At 44.1% G+C, this 17,993-nt stretch overlaps 1 protein-coding gene across 1 annotated transcript in view; it reads right to left on the reverse strand.

The window, feature by feature from the left end:
* Positions 1 to 14,635, reverse strand: part of LOC135549565 (copine-4-like) — a 42,135-nt gene extending 27,500 nt beyond the window's left edge. The window contains exons 1-9 of the mRNA XM_064979643.1: positions 14,117 to 14,635; positions 12,537 to 12,620; positions 12,339 to 12,443; positions 11,739 to 11,918; positions 11,288 to 11,359; positions 11,098 to 11,172; positions 6,037 to 6,120; positions 4,661 to 4,750; positions 2,974 to 3,072 (exon numbers count right to left, since the gene is read on the reverse strand). Of these exons, the coding sequence (XP_064835715.1) occupies positions 2,974 to 3,072; positions 4,661 to 4,750; positions 6,037 to 6,120; positions 11,098 to 11,172; positions 11,288 to 11,359; positions 11,739 to 11,918; positions 12,339 to 12,443; positions 12,537 to 12,602 (771 nt within the window). The 5' untranslated portion in view covers positions 12,603 to 12,620; positions 14,117 to 14,635. The remainder of the gene's footprint in view (positions 1 to 2,973; positions 3,073 to 4,660; positions 4,751 to 6,036; positions 6,121 to 11,097; positions 11,173 to 11,287; positions 11,360 to 11,738; positions 11,919 to 12,338; positions 12,444 to 12,536; positions 12,621 to 14,116) is intronic.
* Between the last annotated feature and the right edge of the window lie 3,358 nt (positions 14,636 to 17,993).

Raw genomic sequence — 17,993 nt, forward strand, 5'->3', positions numbered from 1 at the left:
GGGTTGGGGTTGGGTTAGTTAGGGTTCTGTTAGATTTAGGGTTAGGTTAGGGTTAGTCAGGGTTCTGTTAGATTTAGGGTTGGGGTTGGGTTAGTTAGGGTTCTGTTAGATTTAGGGTTGGGGTTGGGTTAGTTAGGGTTCTGTTAGATTTAGGGTTGGGGTTGGGTTAGTTAGGGTTCTGTTAGATTTAGGGTTGGGTTAGGGTTAGTTAGGGTTCTGTTAGATTTAGGGTTGGGTTAGGGTTAGTTAGGGTTCTGTTAGATTTAGGGTTGGTGTTGGGTTAGTTAGGGTTCTGTTAGATTTAGGGTTAGTGTTGGGTTAGTTAGGGTTCTGTTAGATTTAGGGTTAGTGTTGGGTTAGTCAGGGTTCTGTTAGATTTAGGGTTAGTGTTGGGTTAGTCAGGGTTCTGTTAGATTTAGGGTTGGTGTTGGGTTAGTCAGGGTTCTGTTAGATTTAGGGTTAGTGTTGGGTTAGTTAGGGTTCTGTTAGATTTAGGGTTGGTGTTGGGTTAGTTAGGGTTCTGTTAGATTTAGGGTTAGTGTTGGGTTAGTCAGGGTTCTGTTAGATTTAGGGTTGGGGTTGGGTTAGTTAGGGTTCTGTTAGATTTAGGGTTAGTGTTGGGTTAGTCAGGGTTCTGTTAGATTTAGGGTTGGGGTTGGGTTAGTTAGGGTTCTGTTAGATTTAGCGTTGGGTTGGGGTTAGGTTAGGGTTAGTATTAGATTTAGGGTTGGGTTAGTTAGGGTTCTGTTAGATTTAGTGTTGGGGTTGGGTTAGTTAGGGTTCTGTTAGATTTAGGGTTGGGGTTGGGTTAGTTAGGGTTTTGTTAGATTTAGGGTTGGGGTTGGGTTAGTTAGGGTTTTGTTAGATTTAGGGTTGGGGTTGGGTTAGTTAGGGTTTTGTTAGATTTAGGGTTGGGGTTGGGTTAGTTAGGGTTTTGTTAGATTTAGGGTTGGGGTTGGGTTAGTTAGGGTTCTGTTAGATTTAGGGTTGGGTTAGGGTTAGTTAGGGTTCTGTTAGATTTAGGGTTGGGTTAGGGTTAGTTAGGGTTCTGTTAGATTTAGGGTTAGTGTTGGGTTAGTTAGGGATCTGTTAGATTTAGGGTTAGGTTAGGGTTAGTTAGGGTTCTGTTAGATTTAGGGTTGGGGTTGGGTTAGTTAGGGTTCTGTTAGATTTAGGGTTGGGGTTGGGTTAGTCAGGGTTCTGTTAGATTTAGGGTTGGGGTTGGGTTAGTTAGGGTTCTGTTAGATTTAGGGTTGGGGTTGGGTTAGTTAGGGATCTGTTAGATTTAGGGTTGGGGTTGGGTTAGTTAGGGTTCTGTTAGATTTAGGGTTGGGGTTGGGTTAGTTAGGGTTCTGTTAGATTTAGGGTTGGGTTAGGGTTAGTTAGGGTTCTGTTAGATTTAGGGTTGGGGTTGGGTTAGTTAGGGTTCTGTTAGATTTAGGGTTGGGTTAGGGTTAGTTAGGGTTCTGTTAGATTTAGGGTTGGGTTAGGGTTAGTTAGGGTTCTGTTAGATTTAGGGTTGGGTTAGGGTTAGTTAGGGTTCTGTTAGATTTAGGGTTGGGGTTGGGTTAGTTAGGGATCTGTTAGATTTAGGGTTAGGGTTGGGTTAGTTAGGGATCTGTTAGATTTAGGGTTGGGGTTGGGTTAGTTAGGGTTCTGTTAGATTTAGGGTTAGGTTAGGGTTAGTTAGGGTTCTGTTAGATTTAGGGTTGGGGTTGGGTTAGTCAGGGTTCTGTTAGATTTAGGGTTAGTGTTGGGTTAGTCAGGGTTCTGTTAGATTTAGGGTTGGGGGTGGGTTAGTTAGGGTTTTGTTAGATTTAGGGTTGGGGTTGGGTTAGTTAGGGTTCTGTTAGATTTAGGGTTGGGGTTGGGTTAGTTAGGGATCTGTTAGATTTAGGGTTGGGGTTGGGTTAGTTAGGGTTCTGTTAGATTTAGGGTTAGGTTAGGGTTAGTTAGGGTTCTGTTAGATTTAGGGTTAGGTTAGGGTTAGTTAGGGATCTGTTAGATTTAGGGTTAGGTTAGGGTTAGTTAGGGTTCTGTTAGATTTAGGGTTGGGGTTGGGTTAGTTAGGGTTCTGTTAGATTTAGGGTTAGGTTAGGGTTAGTTAGGGTTCTGTTAGATTTAGGGTTAGGTTAGGGTTAGTTAGGGTTCTGTTAGATTTAGGGTTAGGTTAGGGTTAGTTAGGGTTCTGTTAGATTTAGGGTTGGGGTTGGGTTAGTTAGGGTTCTGTTAGATTTAGGGTTAGGTTAGGGTTAGTTAGGGATCTGTTAGATTTAGGGTTAGGTTAGGGTTAGTTAGGGTTCTGTTAGATTTAGGGTTGGGGTTGGGTTAGTTAGGGTTCTGTTAGATTTAGGGTTAGGTTAGGGTTAGTTAGGGTTCTGTTAGATTTAGGGTTAGGTTAGGGTTAGTTAGGGTTCTGTTAGATTTAGGGTTAGGTTAGGGTTAGTTAGGGATCTGTTAGATTTAGGGTTAGGTTAGGGTTAGTTAGGGTTCTGTTAGATTTAGGGTTGGGGTTGGGTTAGTTAGGGTTCTGTTAGATTTAGGGTTAGGTTAGGGTTAGTTAGGGTTCTGTTAGATTTAGGGTTAGGTTAGGGTTAGTTAGGGTTCTGTTAGATTTAGGGTTAGGTTAGGGTTAGTTAGGGTTCTGTTAGATTTAGGGTTAGGTTAGGGTTAGTTAGGGTTCTGTTAGATTTAGGGTTGGGGTTGGGTTAGTTAGGGTTCTGTTAGATTTAGGGTTAGGTTAGGGTTAGTTAGGGTTCTGTTAGATTTAGGGTTGGGGTTGGGTTAGTTAGGGTTCTGTTAGATTTAGGGTTAGGTTAGGGTTAGTTAGGGATCTGTTAGATTTAGGGTTTGGTTAGTTAGGGATCTGTTAGATTTAGGGTTGGGTTAGGGTTAGTTAGGGATCTGTTAGATTTAGGGTTGGGTTAGGGTTAGTTAGGGTTCTGTTAGATTTAGGGTTGGGTTAGGGTGTACCTGTCTCCCCTCCAGGTCTGTCCGTATCTCCTTATAGGTGGTCTGAAACTCTCCAATGAAGTCGTGCTTCCCATTGGAGTCCCAATCATACACTGTGCACTGAAACATACACACACACACAGACACACATAAATGCCATGATGAATGATTGATAGCTGGTTTTGGTGGTGGTGGGGGGGGCTAAATATTAATCTGGAGATGCTGAGAGGGACTCAGCTGTAGTGTGTGTGTGTGTGTGTGTGTATGTGTGTGTGTGTGTGTGTGCGTGTAACTATCAAGGTTGGGACTGTTCATTAGACAGCGATGGCGCTAAGTCATGTTCATTAGACAGCGATGGCGCTAAGTCATGTTCATTAGACAGCGATGGAACTAAGTCATGTTCATTAGACAGAGATGGAGCTAAGTCATGTTCATTAGACAGCGATGGCGCTAAGTCATGTTCATTAGACAGCGATGGAGCTAAGTCATGTTCATTAGACAGCGATGGAGCTAAGTCATGTTCATTAGACAGAGATGGAGCTAAGTCATGTTCATTGGACAGTGATGGAGCTAAGTCATGTTTATTAGGGTGCAAAATGAGCAAAATTAAAACATTTCAGAACAGAGAGCAAAAATCGGTCATCATATTTGAAGTATCTATTCTGTTTTAAAACGTTTTCTTCTGTTTGTGCTAACTGATCAATGATTCAGACTTAACACAAAAATCACTGATTCAGACATAGCTAGACAATATAATTCAGACTTAACACAATGATAACCGATTCAGACATAGCTACACAATATAATTCAGACTTAACACAATGATAACCGATTCAGACATAGCTACACAATATAATTCAGACTTAACACAATGATAACCGATTCAGACATAGCTACACAATATAATTCAGACTTAACACAATGATAACCGATTCAGACATAGCTACACAATATAATTCAGACTTAACACAATGATAACCGATTCAGACATAGCTACACAATATAATTCAGACTTAACACAATGATAACCGATTCAGACATAGCTACACAATATAATTCAGACTTAACACAATGATAACTGATTCAGACATAGCTACACAATATAATTCAGACTTAACACAATGATAACCGATTCAGACATAGCTACACAATATAATTCAGACTTAACACAATGATAACTGATTCAGACGTAACACAATAATCTTTGATTCAGAACTCACACAGACCTAACTCAGTCCACTCTGTTCTACTTACGGAATTTTGAAGCAGGTAACTGTGTGTGTGTGTGCGTGCGTGTGTGTTCCCCGTTGACAGGGCTGACAAGAGACACGGGGTGTTAAGAGGCTTGTGAATAATTAATGATCCCATGTTTTATTCATGAAGACAATACCGTTTAGAATCTCTGTAAGGTTAAAGAGTCACTCACACACACACACACACACACACACACACACACACACACACACACACACACACACACACACACACACACACACACACACACACACACACACACACACACACACAACGTGAGCATGAATATCTTACTGACTTTAAAAAACAACAACTGTGTCGTCAGTGTGTCACAAGACCGTGTTAGGCAGCTGAGCTAAAGCCTCTTCAAATCTTAGGCAAGGTCACTCGTCACCATCAGTTGCATGTGGTCAGTTTAGAGGATGTTATGGTCAGGTTCTGGTTGGGACCTTACCTTTAGTTGGCGGTCGTGGTCTCCACTACACAGTGTGTTAAGAGAGACCTTGAATGACTTCCACACCGGGCTGAGGTCATTCATCACCGTCTGAGAACACACACCAGTACTACTTACTTATTTTTACTTACCTCGTTTTTGGGGGTATCCGTACATTACTATTTATATTTTTTGACAACTTTTACTTTTACTTCAATATATTCCTAAAGAAAATAGTGTACCTTTTATGGCATACTTTTTTTAGTCCGTACTTAGCAGGACAGGAACAGGGTCAAATGCACACACTTATCAAGAGAACATCCCTGGTCATCCTTAATGCCTCTGATCTGGCGTTCTCACTAAACACACATGCTTGGTTTGTAAATGATGTCTGAGTGTTGGAGTGTGACCCTGCCTGTCGGCAAATGGAAGAAAAAAACCAAGACTATTGTGCTGTCTGGTTTGCTTAATAGGGTTAGGGTTACATGTACTTTTGATACTTAAGTATATTTATAACCAAATACTTTTACATTTACATTTACATTTAAGTCATTTGGCAGACGCTCTTATCCAGAGCGACTTACACTCAAGTAGTATTTTACTGGGTCAGTGTGTTATATCTGGAGTACTTCTCCTGTCCTATCCGGTGTCCTGTGTGAATTTAAGTATGCTCTCTCTAATTCTCTCTTTCTCTCTTTCTTTCTCTCTCTCGGAGGACCTGAGCCCTAGGACCATGCCTCAGGACTACCTGACATGATGACTCCTTGCTGTCCCCAGTCCACCTGGCCGTGCTGCTGCTCCAGTTTCAACTGTTCTGCCTGTGATTATTATTAATTGACCATGCTGGTCATTTATGAACATTTGAACATCTTGGCCATGTTCTGTTACAATCTCCACCCGGCACTGCCAGAAGAGGACTGGCCACCCCTCATAGCCTGGTTCCTCTCTAGGTTTCTTCCTAGGTTTTGGCCTTTCTAGGGAGTTTTTCCTAGACACCGTGCTTCTACACCTGCATGTTTGGGGTTTTAGGCTGGGTTTCTGTACAGCACTTTGAGATATCAGCTGATGTACGAAGGGCTATATAAATAAATTTGATTTGAAGGTCTCTTCACTTTTACTCAAGTATGACACTTGGGTACTTTTTCTACCACTGCACACATCAATATCATCATCTGTGCTCGTACTGTCTGTGAGTGGCCAGGTGGCAGGTTGCCTAGCGGTTAAGAGCGTTGGGCCAGTAGACAGAAGGTCGCTGGTTCTAATCCCTGAGCTGAAAAGGTGAAACATCTGCCAGTATTCCCATGTGAACAAGGCACTTAACCATAATTGCTCCTGTGAGTCGGTCTGGATAAGAGTGTCTGCTAAATTACTAAAATGTGTGTCTGTGTGCAATTTACCTCAGTTCTGTGAACAAGTGATCCACTGCCATCATCATTTATTCTGAAGATTTCCAAAAATGGATCTGATTTACTGAAGAAATCCTACAGAAAAACACACACATCATGTTTGATAATCAGCTTGATCAATTGTTTATTCAGCTAAGCAGTGGTGTAAAGTAACTAAGTAAAAAAAATATGTTGAAGTACAACTTAAATCGTTTTGGGGGGATATCTGTACTATTATTTATATGTTTTATAACTTTTCCACTGCAGTCGTGGCCAAAAGTTTTGAGAATGACACGAATATTAATTTTCACAAAGTTTGCTGCTTCAGTGTCTTTAGATATTTTTGTCAGATGTTACTATGGAATACTGAAGTATAATTACAAGCATTTCATAAGTGTCAAAGGCTTTTATTGACAATTACATGAAGTTGATGCAAAGAGTCAATATTTGCAGTGTTGACCCTTCTTTATCAAGACCTCTGCAATCCGCCCTGGCATGTTGTCAATTAACTTCTGGGCCACATCCTGACTGATGGCAGCCCATTCTTACATAATCAATGCTTGGAGTTTGTCAGAATTTGTGGGGTTTTGTTTGTCCACCCGCCTCTTGAGGATTGACCACAAGTTCTCAATGGGATTAAGGTCTGGGGAGTTTCCTGGCCATGGACCCAAAATATGGATGTTTTGTTCCCCGAGACACTTAGTCATCACTTTTGCCCTATGGCAAGGTGCTCCATCATGCTGGAAAAGGAACTGTTCGTCACCAAATGTTCCTGGATGGTTGGGAGAAGTTGCTCTCGGAGGATGTGTTGGTACCATTCTTCATTCATGGCTGTGTTCTTAGGCAAAATTGTGAGTGAGCCCACTCCCTTGGCTGAGAAGCAACCCCAGACATGAATGTTCTCAGGATGCTTTACTGTTGGCATGACACAGGACTGATGGTAGTGGTCACCTTGTCTTCTCCGGACAAGCTTTTTTCAGGATGCCCCAAACAATCGTAAAGGCGATTCATCAGAGAAAATGACTTTACTCCAGTCCTCAGGAGTCCAATCCCAGTACCCTTTGCAGAATATCAGTCTGTCACTGATGTTTTTCCAGGAGAGAAGTGGCTTCTTTGCTGCCCTTCTTGACAGCAGGTCATCCTCCAAAAGTCTTCACCTCGCTGTGCGTGCAGATGCACTCACACCTGCCTGCTGCCATTCCTGAGCAAGCTCTGTACTGGTGGTGCCCCGATCCCGCAGACGGTCCTGGCCCTTGCTGGACTTTCTTGGGCGCCCTGAAGCCTTCATCACAACAATTGAACCGCTCTTCTTGAAGTTCTTGATGATCCGATAAATGGTTGATTTAGGTGCAATCTTACTGGCAGCAATATCCTTGCCTGTGAAGCCCCTTTTGTGCAAAGCAATGATGACGGCACGTGTTTCCTTGCAGGTAACCATGTTTGACAGAGGAAGAACAATGATTCCAAGCACCACCCTCCTTTTGAAGCTTCCAGTCTGTTATTCGAACTCAATCAGCATGACAGAGTGATCTCCAGCCTTGTCCTCGTCAACACTCACACCTGTGTTAACGAGAGAATCACTGACATGATGTCAGCTGGTCCTTGTGTGGCAGGGCTGAAATGCAGTGGAAATGTTTTTTTGTGATGTTTTTACATGGCAAAGAGGGACTTAGCAATTAATTACAATTAATTTGATCACTCTTCATAACATTCTGGAGTTTATGCAAATTGCCATCATACAAACTGAGGCAGCAGACTTTGTGAAAATGAATATTTGTGTCATTCTCAAAACTTTTGGCCACGACTGTACATGCCTAAAGAAAACATGTACTTTTTACTCCCATACATTTCCCCTAACACTCAAAAGTACTCACTACATTTCAAATGCTCAGGCAGGACAGCGATAAGGTGCAATTCACGCATCTATCAATATTGTTGTCCTCATTGCCTCTGGCTGGCAGACTCACTAAGCACAAATACTGTTTGTAAATGATGCCTGAGTGTTGGACTGTGGCCCTGGCTGCCCATGAATAAATTAAAAACAATACAATTGTGCCATCTGATTTGCTTGAAAATGCAATATAGAGAAATCGCTCTGTCATTTCCAAATTCTAATAGTGTGACAGGTGTCGTCGGAAGGATGAGTCCAAGGCACAGCGTTCTTTGAGTTGCACATAATTTATTAACGAAGTGAAACTTTAGAAAAGACAAAACAATAAAGAATACAACGACCGAACAGCTTTGTTGTGCAAACTACCTGCACACAAACCAAGAACAAGATCCCACGCAGAAGGAGGGAAAGGGCTGCCTAAGTATGATCCCCAATCAGAGACAACGATAGGCAGCTGCCTCTGATTTGGAACCATACTCGGCCAAAAACAAAGAAATAAAGAACATAGAATGCCCACCCAAATCACACCTTGACCTAACCAAAATAGAGACATAAAAAGGCTCTCTAACGTCAGGGCGTGACAAATAGTTAGTCTAATTTCAGTTTATATGACAAAACAAGCAGTCATTTTGTAGAGAATCATTGTACCATCTAAACCTCTGTGGAAAAAATATTTTCCATAAGCAAAAAGCTGTTCAGCTGTTTGAAGCTGGTGTAAAAAAAACAAATGTTAAAAAAAGCAAACGCAAAAACGAAACTTAAGAACGAGAAGCATAGAGATGGCTTACATAGAACATATTTTCCGCTTCTTAGACTTCCCTTTGATGAGAATGACAGATCTATAACACACATTTCAATGTGAATTTGGTCAGGTCGCCCAAAATGTTACATACTGTAACATTATATAGAGCATTTGATGTATAGCATTTACTTTTTACTTTAACTCAAGTGTGACAGTTGAATAGTTTCCCACCGCTGTATAAGTACATATCAAACCAGATAGATACTTTTAGAATTGTATTTAAGTCATATTTTACTGGGTGACTTTCACTTTTACTTGAGTCATTGTCTATTAAAGTATCTTTACTTTTACTTTTTCCACCCCTGCAGCTAAAGAATAATCAATCACTCTCTTCCACTTCCTCTCCTCTCCTCTCCTCTCCTCTCCTCTCCTCTCCTCTCCTCTCCTCTCCTCTCCTCTCCTCTCCTCTCCTCTCCTTCTATTCATTATATTTTTTCTCTCTTCTCCACCCCTCCTACGTCCTCTCATCTCCTTCTCTTCTTGCTCTTCTCCACCCCTCCTGGAGCGGTATGTACTGGAGCGGTATGTACTGGAGCGGTATGTACTGGAGCGGCAGGTAGCCTGGAGCGGCAGGTAGCCTGGAGCGGTATGTACTGGAGCGGCAGGTAGCCTGGAGCGGCAGGTAGCCTGGAGCGGTATGTACTGGAGCGGTATGTACTGGAGCGGTAGTTAGCCTGGAGCGGTATGTACTGGAGCGGTATGTACTGGAGCGGCAGGTAGCCTGGAGCGGTATGTACTGGGACGGTAGTTAGCCTGGAGCGGTATGTACTGGAGCAGTAGTTAGCCTGGAGCGGTATGTACTGGAGCGGTATGTACTGGAGCAGTAGTTAGCCTGGAGTGGTATGTACTGGAGCGGTATGTACTGGAGCAGTAGTTAGCCTGGAGTGGTATGTACTGGAGCGGTATGTACTGGAGCGGCAGGTAGCCTGGAGCGGTATGTACTGGAGCGGTATGTACTGGAGCAGTAGTTAGCCTGGAGTGGTATGTACTGGAGCGGTATGTACTGGAGCAGTAGTTAGCCTGGAGTGGTATGTACTGGAGCGGTATGTACTGGAGCAGTAGTTAGCCTGGTGCGGTATGTACTGGAGCGGTATGTACTGGAGCGGCAGGTAGCCTGGAGCGGTATGTACTGGAGCGGCAGGTACTGGAGCGGCAGGTAGCCTGGAGTGGTATGTACTGGAACGGTATGTACTGGAGCGGTATGTACTGGAGCGGTATGTACTGGAGCGGTTGGTAGCCTGGAGCGGTATGTACTGGAGCGGTAGTTAGCCTGGAGTGGTATGTACTGGAGCGGTATGTACTGGAGCGGTAGTTAGCCTGGAGCGGTATGTACTGGAGCGGCATGTACTGGAACGGCAGGTAGCCTGGAGTGGTATGTACTGGAGCGGTATGTACTGGAGCGGTTGGTAGCCTGGAGCGGTATGTACTGGAGCGGTATGTACTGGAGCGGTTGGTAGCCTGGAGCGGTATGTACTGGAGCGGTATGTACTGGAGCGGTATGTACTGGAGCGGCAGGTAGCCTGGAGCGGTATGTACTGGGACGGTAGTTAGCCTGGAGTGGTATGTACTGGAGCGGTATGTACTGGAGCGGTTGGTAGCCTGGAGCGGTATGTACTGGAGCGGTATGTACTGGAGCGGCAGGTAGCCTGGAGCGGTATGTACTGGAGCGGTATGTACTGGAGCAGTAGTTAGCCTGGAGTGGTATGTACTGGAGCGGTATGTACTGGAGCAGTAGTTAGCCTGGTGCGGTATGTACTGGAGCGGTATGTACTGGAGAGGTTGGTAGCCTGGAGCGGTATGTACTGGAGCGGTATGTACTGGAGCGGTTGGTAGCCTGGAGCGGTATGTACTGGAGCGGTATGTACTGGAGCGGTTGGTAGCCTGGAGCGGTATGTACTGGAGCGGTATGTACTGGAGCGGTTGGTAGCCTGGAGCGGTATGTACTGGAGCGGTAGTTAGCCTGGAGCGGTATGTACTGGAGCGGTATGTACAGGAGCGGTAGTTAGCCTGGAGCGGTATGTACTGGAGCGGTATGTACTGGAGCGGTAGTTAGCCTGGTGCGGTATGTACTGGAGCGGTAGTTAGCCTGGAGCGGTATGTACTGGAGCGGTATGTACTGGAGCGGTAGTTAGCCTGGAGCGGTATGTACTGGTGTGGTATGTACCGGAGCGGTTAAGAGCATTGGGCCATTAACAGAAAGATTGCTGCTTTTTATCCCCGAGCCGACGAGGTGAACATACTGTCGATGTGCCCTCGAGCAAGGTACTTAACCCTAATTGCTCCTTTGAGTAGCTCTGGATAAGAGCGTCTGCTAAATGACTCAAACGTAAATGTTTTAATTATTAAACCCACTGTATTCTATATGTACACACACACTCACCTTGTCGTCTAGTTTCCGGGCTCTGAAGGAGAGTTCTACGTAGTCATCATTACCTGACAACTCCTCTGATGTTACCTAGAGCAGAAAGATCATCATCATCGGTCTGTATGTGTGTGTGTGTGTGTGTGTGTGTGTGTGTGTGTGTGTGTGTGTGTGTGTGTGTGTGTGTGTGTGTGTGTGAACTTTGTACCGTGATGGAGGACTTGCTGGTAGCGTTTCCCTGTTTAAGTAACGCTTTGGACAGTTTCCTCTGGGACACGATCTGCAACGTGCAGCAAAGAAAGAAAGAAAGAAAGAAAGAAAGACAGACAGACAGACAGACAGACAGACAGAAAGGGTTACAGCAGATACCACACTAATCTTTCCTTCTGTCCTAACATGCAATCCTCACATGCAACAACCTGTCCCAATGTACGCTGTCCTGTCCCAATGTGCGTGGGCCTGTCCCAGTGTACACTGGCCTGTCCCAATGTACACTGTCCTGTCCCAACGTGCACTGGCCTGTCCCAACGTGCACTGGTCTGTCCCAACGTGCACTGGCCTGTCCCAACGTGCACTGGCCTGTCCCAATGTGCACTGGCCTGTCCCAACATGCACTGGCATGTCCCAACTTGCACTGGCATGTCCTCATGTGCACCTACCTGTCCCAACGTGCACTCCATAGCCCCGAGGCAGTCTGTGTCTCTGAGTCCGTTGTGAGCGGGACTGATATCATGTAGCTCATAGCGAAGACGCTGCACCTCCTCAAAGTAGAAGTCAACCAGTAACACCTTAGAGAACACTGGACTGATACAGCTACGGATCACCTCTGTCCGGTCCACCTATACACACACACACACACACACACACACACACACACACACACACACACACACACACACACACACACACACACACACACACACACACACACACACACACACACACACACACACACACACACACACACACACGTGTCATGTTTACTGTTAATTTTTATTGTTTATTTCACTTTATATATTATCTACCTCACTTGCTGTGGCAATGTTAACACATGTTTCCCATGCCAATAAAGCCCTTGAATTGAATTGATAGAAAGATAGATAGATAGATATATATATAGATAGATAGATAGATAGATAGATAGATAGATAGATAGATAGATAGATAGATAGATAGATAAAGGAAGAGAGAGGTAGGTGGATGGAGGGAGAGATGGAGGGAGAGAGAGAGATAGAGATAGATGGAGGTAGAGACAGTACCTCAAACCACTGTCCGTGTGACTGCATCTTGAGGACAACACAGGGGTCTGGTTTAGAAAGGGCATCTCGGTCTGAGATCCCTTGACAAGCCACTCTCAGCTCAACCTGTCATCAATCAAGCAGTCAATCATTCAATCAATCAATTTGTCAATGAATCATTTTGTCAATCCATCAATCAATAAAGTGTGTATGAGCTACCTTGGTCAGACAGGAAGAGTTGCACAGGCCAAGGGTCGCCTCTGCAGACTCGTAGATGTTACTCATGCTGGACACACACAGGGCCTGCAGACACACAAACACTTTAGTGAGAACTCTCTCTCTCTCACACACACACACACACCTTAGGGAGAACACACCCTCCTAAACAAACCCCTCCTCTGTTACAACATGAGAAGATGCAGTGGTGCTGAGTAAGCAGTGAGCAGTTCTTATGTTCAAGGTCAAGACTCGCACACACAAACACACAGACACACAAACACACAAACACACAAACACACAGACACACAAACACACAGACACACAGACACACAAACACACAAACACACAGACACACAAACACACAAACACACAGACACACAAACACACAGACACACAGACACACAGACACACAAACACACAAACACACAGACACACAGACACACAAACACACAAACACACACACACTGTGCTGACTTACCAGAATAACAGAAACATCGCCTCATATTCCAGTTTTCTGACCAACAGCAGCTCGGGGAGGCCTGTTCTACATTATATTCTACATTCTATTCTATATTATATTCTATATTCTATTCTACATGCTATTCTACATTCTATTCACATTCTATTCTATATTCTATTCTACATTCTATTGTATGTTCTATTCTACATGCTATTCTACATTATATTCTACATTCTATTCTATATTCTATATTCTATTCTACTTTCTATTCTACATGCTATTCTACATTCTATTCACATTCTATTCTATATTCTATTCTACATTCTATTGTATGTTCTATTCTACATGCTATTCTACATTATATTCTATGTTCTAGTCTACATGCTATTCTATATTCTATTCTACATTATATTGTACATGCCATTCTACATTATTTTCTTCATGCTATTCTACATTATATTCTACATGCTATTCTACATTCTATTCTACATTACATTCTATTCTACATTACATTCTATTCTACATGCCATTCTACATTACAGTCTACATTCTATTCTACATTATATTCTACATTCCCTCTCTCGCTTTCTCTCTCTTTAATGCCACATCCCGTGGTTTGGTAGCAAACTCAATATGACCCAGTTCTGTTCTGCAGTATGCTCTCTCTGCCTCTCTCTCTCTTTCTCTCTCGTACTCTTTCTCCTTTATATTTCATGCATTCAGTGTGTGTGAAAGGTTCAGAGCAGGGAGCAAGAAATGGACAACTCTATATCCAAACATCTCTCTGTCTTTTCACAGCGCGACTAGACAGAATCGGAACCAATCACTGTTCAGAGATCCGTTATCCCTGACCTCTGACCTTTAAATGGACTCAGAAACACTGACAAAATGTGCATATGTCTGCAAGCCTGTGTGATTGTGTGTGCGTGTGTGTGTGTGCGTGTGTGTGAGAGAGAGAGAGAAAGATAGAGTGTGTGAGTGCAGGTACTGACATTAATGAATCCTTAGGACAGGAAGGTCCCTGCTGAGTTGTCCCTCCACAGCTACTATATCACTCTCTCTCTGTCACCTGTGACACACACACACACACACCTTATTATTGTTCCAGTCAGTAACTTACCTCAAGTACCAGGTAGAGTAGAGCAGAGCAGAGCTGGAGGAAACTCCACTGTTTGGTGGAATCACAGTGACTTCTCGCTCCTCACACACTCTGCACCCATCCCTCCTTTCTCTCTCTCTCTCTCTCTTGCTCTCTCTCTCTCTCTTGCTCACTCTCTCTCTCTTTTTCCGCTCTCTCTCTCTCTCTCTCGCGCTCTCTCTCTCTTGCTCTCTCTCTTGCTCACTCTCTCTCTCTTTTTCCGCTCTCTCTCTCTCTCTCTCGCGCTCTCTCTCTCTTGCTCTCTCTCTTGCTCTCTCTCTCTCTCTCTCTCTTTCTTTCTTTGCCTCCCGCTCTCCGTCAGCTAAGCTGTATAAGTACTGAGGACCACGATGCAGTAGCCTCCTTATAGTATGAATGGGTGAAAATCTCTCTCTCTCTCTCCCTCTCTCCCTTTCTCTCTCTCTCTCTCTCTCTCTCTCTCTCTCTCTCTCTCTCTCTCTCTCTCTCTTTCTGTGTCTATATTTCTGTCTCTCTCCCTCTCTGTCTCCTTCCAGTAAATGATGGTGCAGCGCCGGTTAACGTAGTTATGTTCCCCCCGAGCTGTAAAGCCACGGGACTGGGTTTGATGTAATGTAATGGTACAACGGCGACCCCCAGTGGCGGATAGAAGTGACTGCCCTTTACTGTGCGATGAGCTGCCCCATCCATTTATTTACATGACATTAGTGCATTCATCCTAAAATAGCTATGAAAAAAATCCCTCGAATTCAGATAAACATAATCCTGCTGTGTTGTCTCAGATCCCCATCAGAATTGGTACTTTACGTTTTTGGATGCAAGACCAAATCTCTGTTATACGTTTATGTTCCTGAATTTGATGTGCCGATACTGTATGTTCTTGTCGGCGGGCATGCTGTCCGGTCCTCTGGCAGTCTCTGTGGGTGTGCCACAGGGTTCAATTCTCGGGCCGACTCTTTTCTCTGTATATATCAATGATGTTGCTCTTGCTGCGGGCGATTCCCTGATCCACCTCTATGCAGACGACACCATTCTGTATACTTCCGGCCCGTCCTTGGACACTGTGCTATCTAACCTCCAAACGAGCTTCAATGCCATACAACACTCCTTCCGTGGCCTCCAACTGCTCTTAAACGCTAGTAAAACCAAATGCATGCTTTTCAACCGTTCGCTGCCTGCACCCGACTAGCGCCCGACTAGCGCCCGACTAGCATCACCACCCTGGATGGTTCCGACCTAGAATATGTGGACATCTATAAGTACCTAGGTGTCTGGCTAGACTGTAAACTCTCCTTCCAGACTCATAACAAACATCTCCAATCTAAAATCAAATCTAGAATCGGCTTTCTATTCCTCAACAAAGCCTCCTTCACTCACACCGCCAAACTTACCCTAGTAAAACTGACTATCCTACCGATCCTAGACTTCGGCGATGTCATCTACAAAATAGCTTCCAATACTCTACTCAGCAAACTGGATGCAGTTTATCACAGTGCCACCTGTTTTGTTACTAAAGCACCGTATACCACCCACCACTGCGACCTGTATGCTCTAGTCGGCTGGCCCTCGCTACATATTCGTCGCCAGACCCACTGGCTCCAGGTCATCTACAAGTCCATGCTAGGTAAAGCTCCGCCTTATCTCAGTTCACTGGTCACGATGGCAACACCCACCCGTAGCATGCGCTCCAGCAGGTGTATATCACTGATCATCCCTAAAGCCAACACCTCATTTGGCCGCCTTTCATTCCAGTTCTCTGCTGCCTGTGACTGGAACGAATTGCAAAAATTGCTGAAGTTGGAGAATTTTATCTCCCTCACCAACTTCAAACATCTGCTATCTGAGCAGCTAACCGATCGCTGCAGCTGTACATAGTCTATCAGTAAATAGCCCACCCAATTTTACCTACCTCTTCCCCATACTGTTTATATTTATTTACTTTTCTGCTCTTTTGCACACCAATATCTCTACCTGTACATGACCATCTGATCATTTATCACTCCAGTGTTAATCTGCAAAATTGTAATTATTTGCCTACCTCCTCATGCCTTTTTCACATAATGTATATAGACTTTTTTTTCTGCTGTGTTATTGACTTGTTAATTGTTTACTCCATGTGTAACTCTGTGTTGTCTGTTCACACTGCTATGCTTTATCTTGGCCAGGTCGCAGTTGCAAATGAGAACTTGTTCTCAACTAGCCTACCTGGTTAAATTAAGGTGAAATAAATAATAATAAAAAAATGTAGAAGACTAAGTGTACTCCGTTGAACTGTTGCCGATAGTAGTTGCTCTCCAGTGGGTAGAGGATGTTCAACCTGTTAGAATTATAGTATGCTCAGATTCTGTATTGAACAGTTTATCATCTGGTAAATCTGATAGGAGTGCCCTACTATTGGAGGTATTCATGTCATTATGGAGAATTGAGAGAATGGGTGTAGTAGTGAGACTCTGCTGGGTCCCAGCCCATTCGGGTGTGGAAGGGAATTCAATTGTAGACCAGTTAGCCAAAATAACTTCAAAACGAGATATAATTGACATTAATGTTTCCCTGGGTAGAGGTGAGGCCAAATATAAGATCAGAGACATTTTGATAGATGTGTGGCAAAAGGGATGGGGACTCTGAGCCCAAGGGCCCGGCCTTTATATGCCCTCCAAAGAAAGGTCAGTGGACCAAGATTCAATGGTCATTGAACTCATCATTACATCTGGTTGGTAATGGTCGATGAAACGGTTGAACATGTGTTGTGATATTGTTGTAAGTACGTTGAAGAGAGGGAAAGAATGAAGTGTAGGGTCATTGAGGTTGGACGGGTTTGGATGGGGGTCGGAAGGGATTTGGGGGATAGAGGGTCTATTAGAAGTTAGCAGGGCTCTTTTTAATTTTCTCAGAATGTGAGCTCATGTTGCAGCCTGCCATTATATCATAGAAGAAGAAGAAGGAGCGAGAGAGAGAGAGAAAGAGAAAGAGAGAGACAGAGAGAGAGAGAGAGAGAGAGAAAGAGAGAGACATAGAGAGAGAGAGACATAGAGAGAGAGAGAGAGAGAGAGAGAGAGAGAAAGAGAGAGACAGAGAGAAAGAGAGAGACAGAGAGAAAGGGAGAGACAGAGAGAAAGAGAGAGACAGAGAGAGAGACAGAGAGAGGGAGAGAGAAAAAAAGAGAGTGAGACAGAGAGAAAAAAAGAGAGTGAGACAGAGAGAGAGAGAGAGAGAGAGAGAGAGAGACATAGAGAGAGGGAGAGAGAGAGAGAGGGAGAGAGAAAAAAAGATAGTGAGACAGAGAGAGAGGGAGAGAGAGAGAGAGAGAGAGAGAAAAAGAGAGTGAGACAGAGAGAGAGAGAGAGAGAGAGAGAGAGAGAGAGAGAGAGAGAGAGAGAGAGAGAGAGAGAGAGAGAGAGACAGAGAGAGGGAGAGAGAGAGAGAGAGAGGAGAGAAAAAAAGAGAGTGAGACAGAGAGAGAGGGAGAGAGAGAGAGTGAGACAGAGAGAAAAAAAGAGAGTGAGACAGAGAGAGAGAGAGAGAGAGAGAGACAGAGAGAGAGAGAGAGAGAGAGACAGAGAGGGAGAGAGAGAGAGAGAGGGAGAGAGAAAAAAAGAGAGTGAGACAGAGAGAGAGGGAGAGAGAGAGAGAGAGAGAGAGAGAGAGAGGCAGGTAGGCAGAGGAAAAGGAGATGGTTTGTTAAAGAAGAATGGAAGAAAGTGTAAGCAGAGTGAGTTGAAGGCAAGAGGAGAAATGGAAGTAAATGAGGCCGAAGTATCGAAGGTGGTAGGTGTGGTGAAGCTCTCGGATTCTGAAGCTTGCACCAAGGGTCATGATAAAGATGAGTCTGTGACAGTAGGAGTGAAGTTTTGGGAAAAAGTAGACCATTTTCTTTTGGCTG

Source organism: Oncorhynchus masou, chromosome 12 (genome assembly GCF_036934945.1).
Source record: "Oncorhynchus masou masou isolate Uvic2021 chromosome 12, UVic_Omas_1.1, whole genome shotgun sequence".
NCBI classification, from domain to species: Eukaryota; Metazoa; Chordata; class Actinopteri; order Salmoniformes; family Salmonidae; genus Oncorhynchus; species Oncorhynchus masou.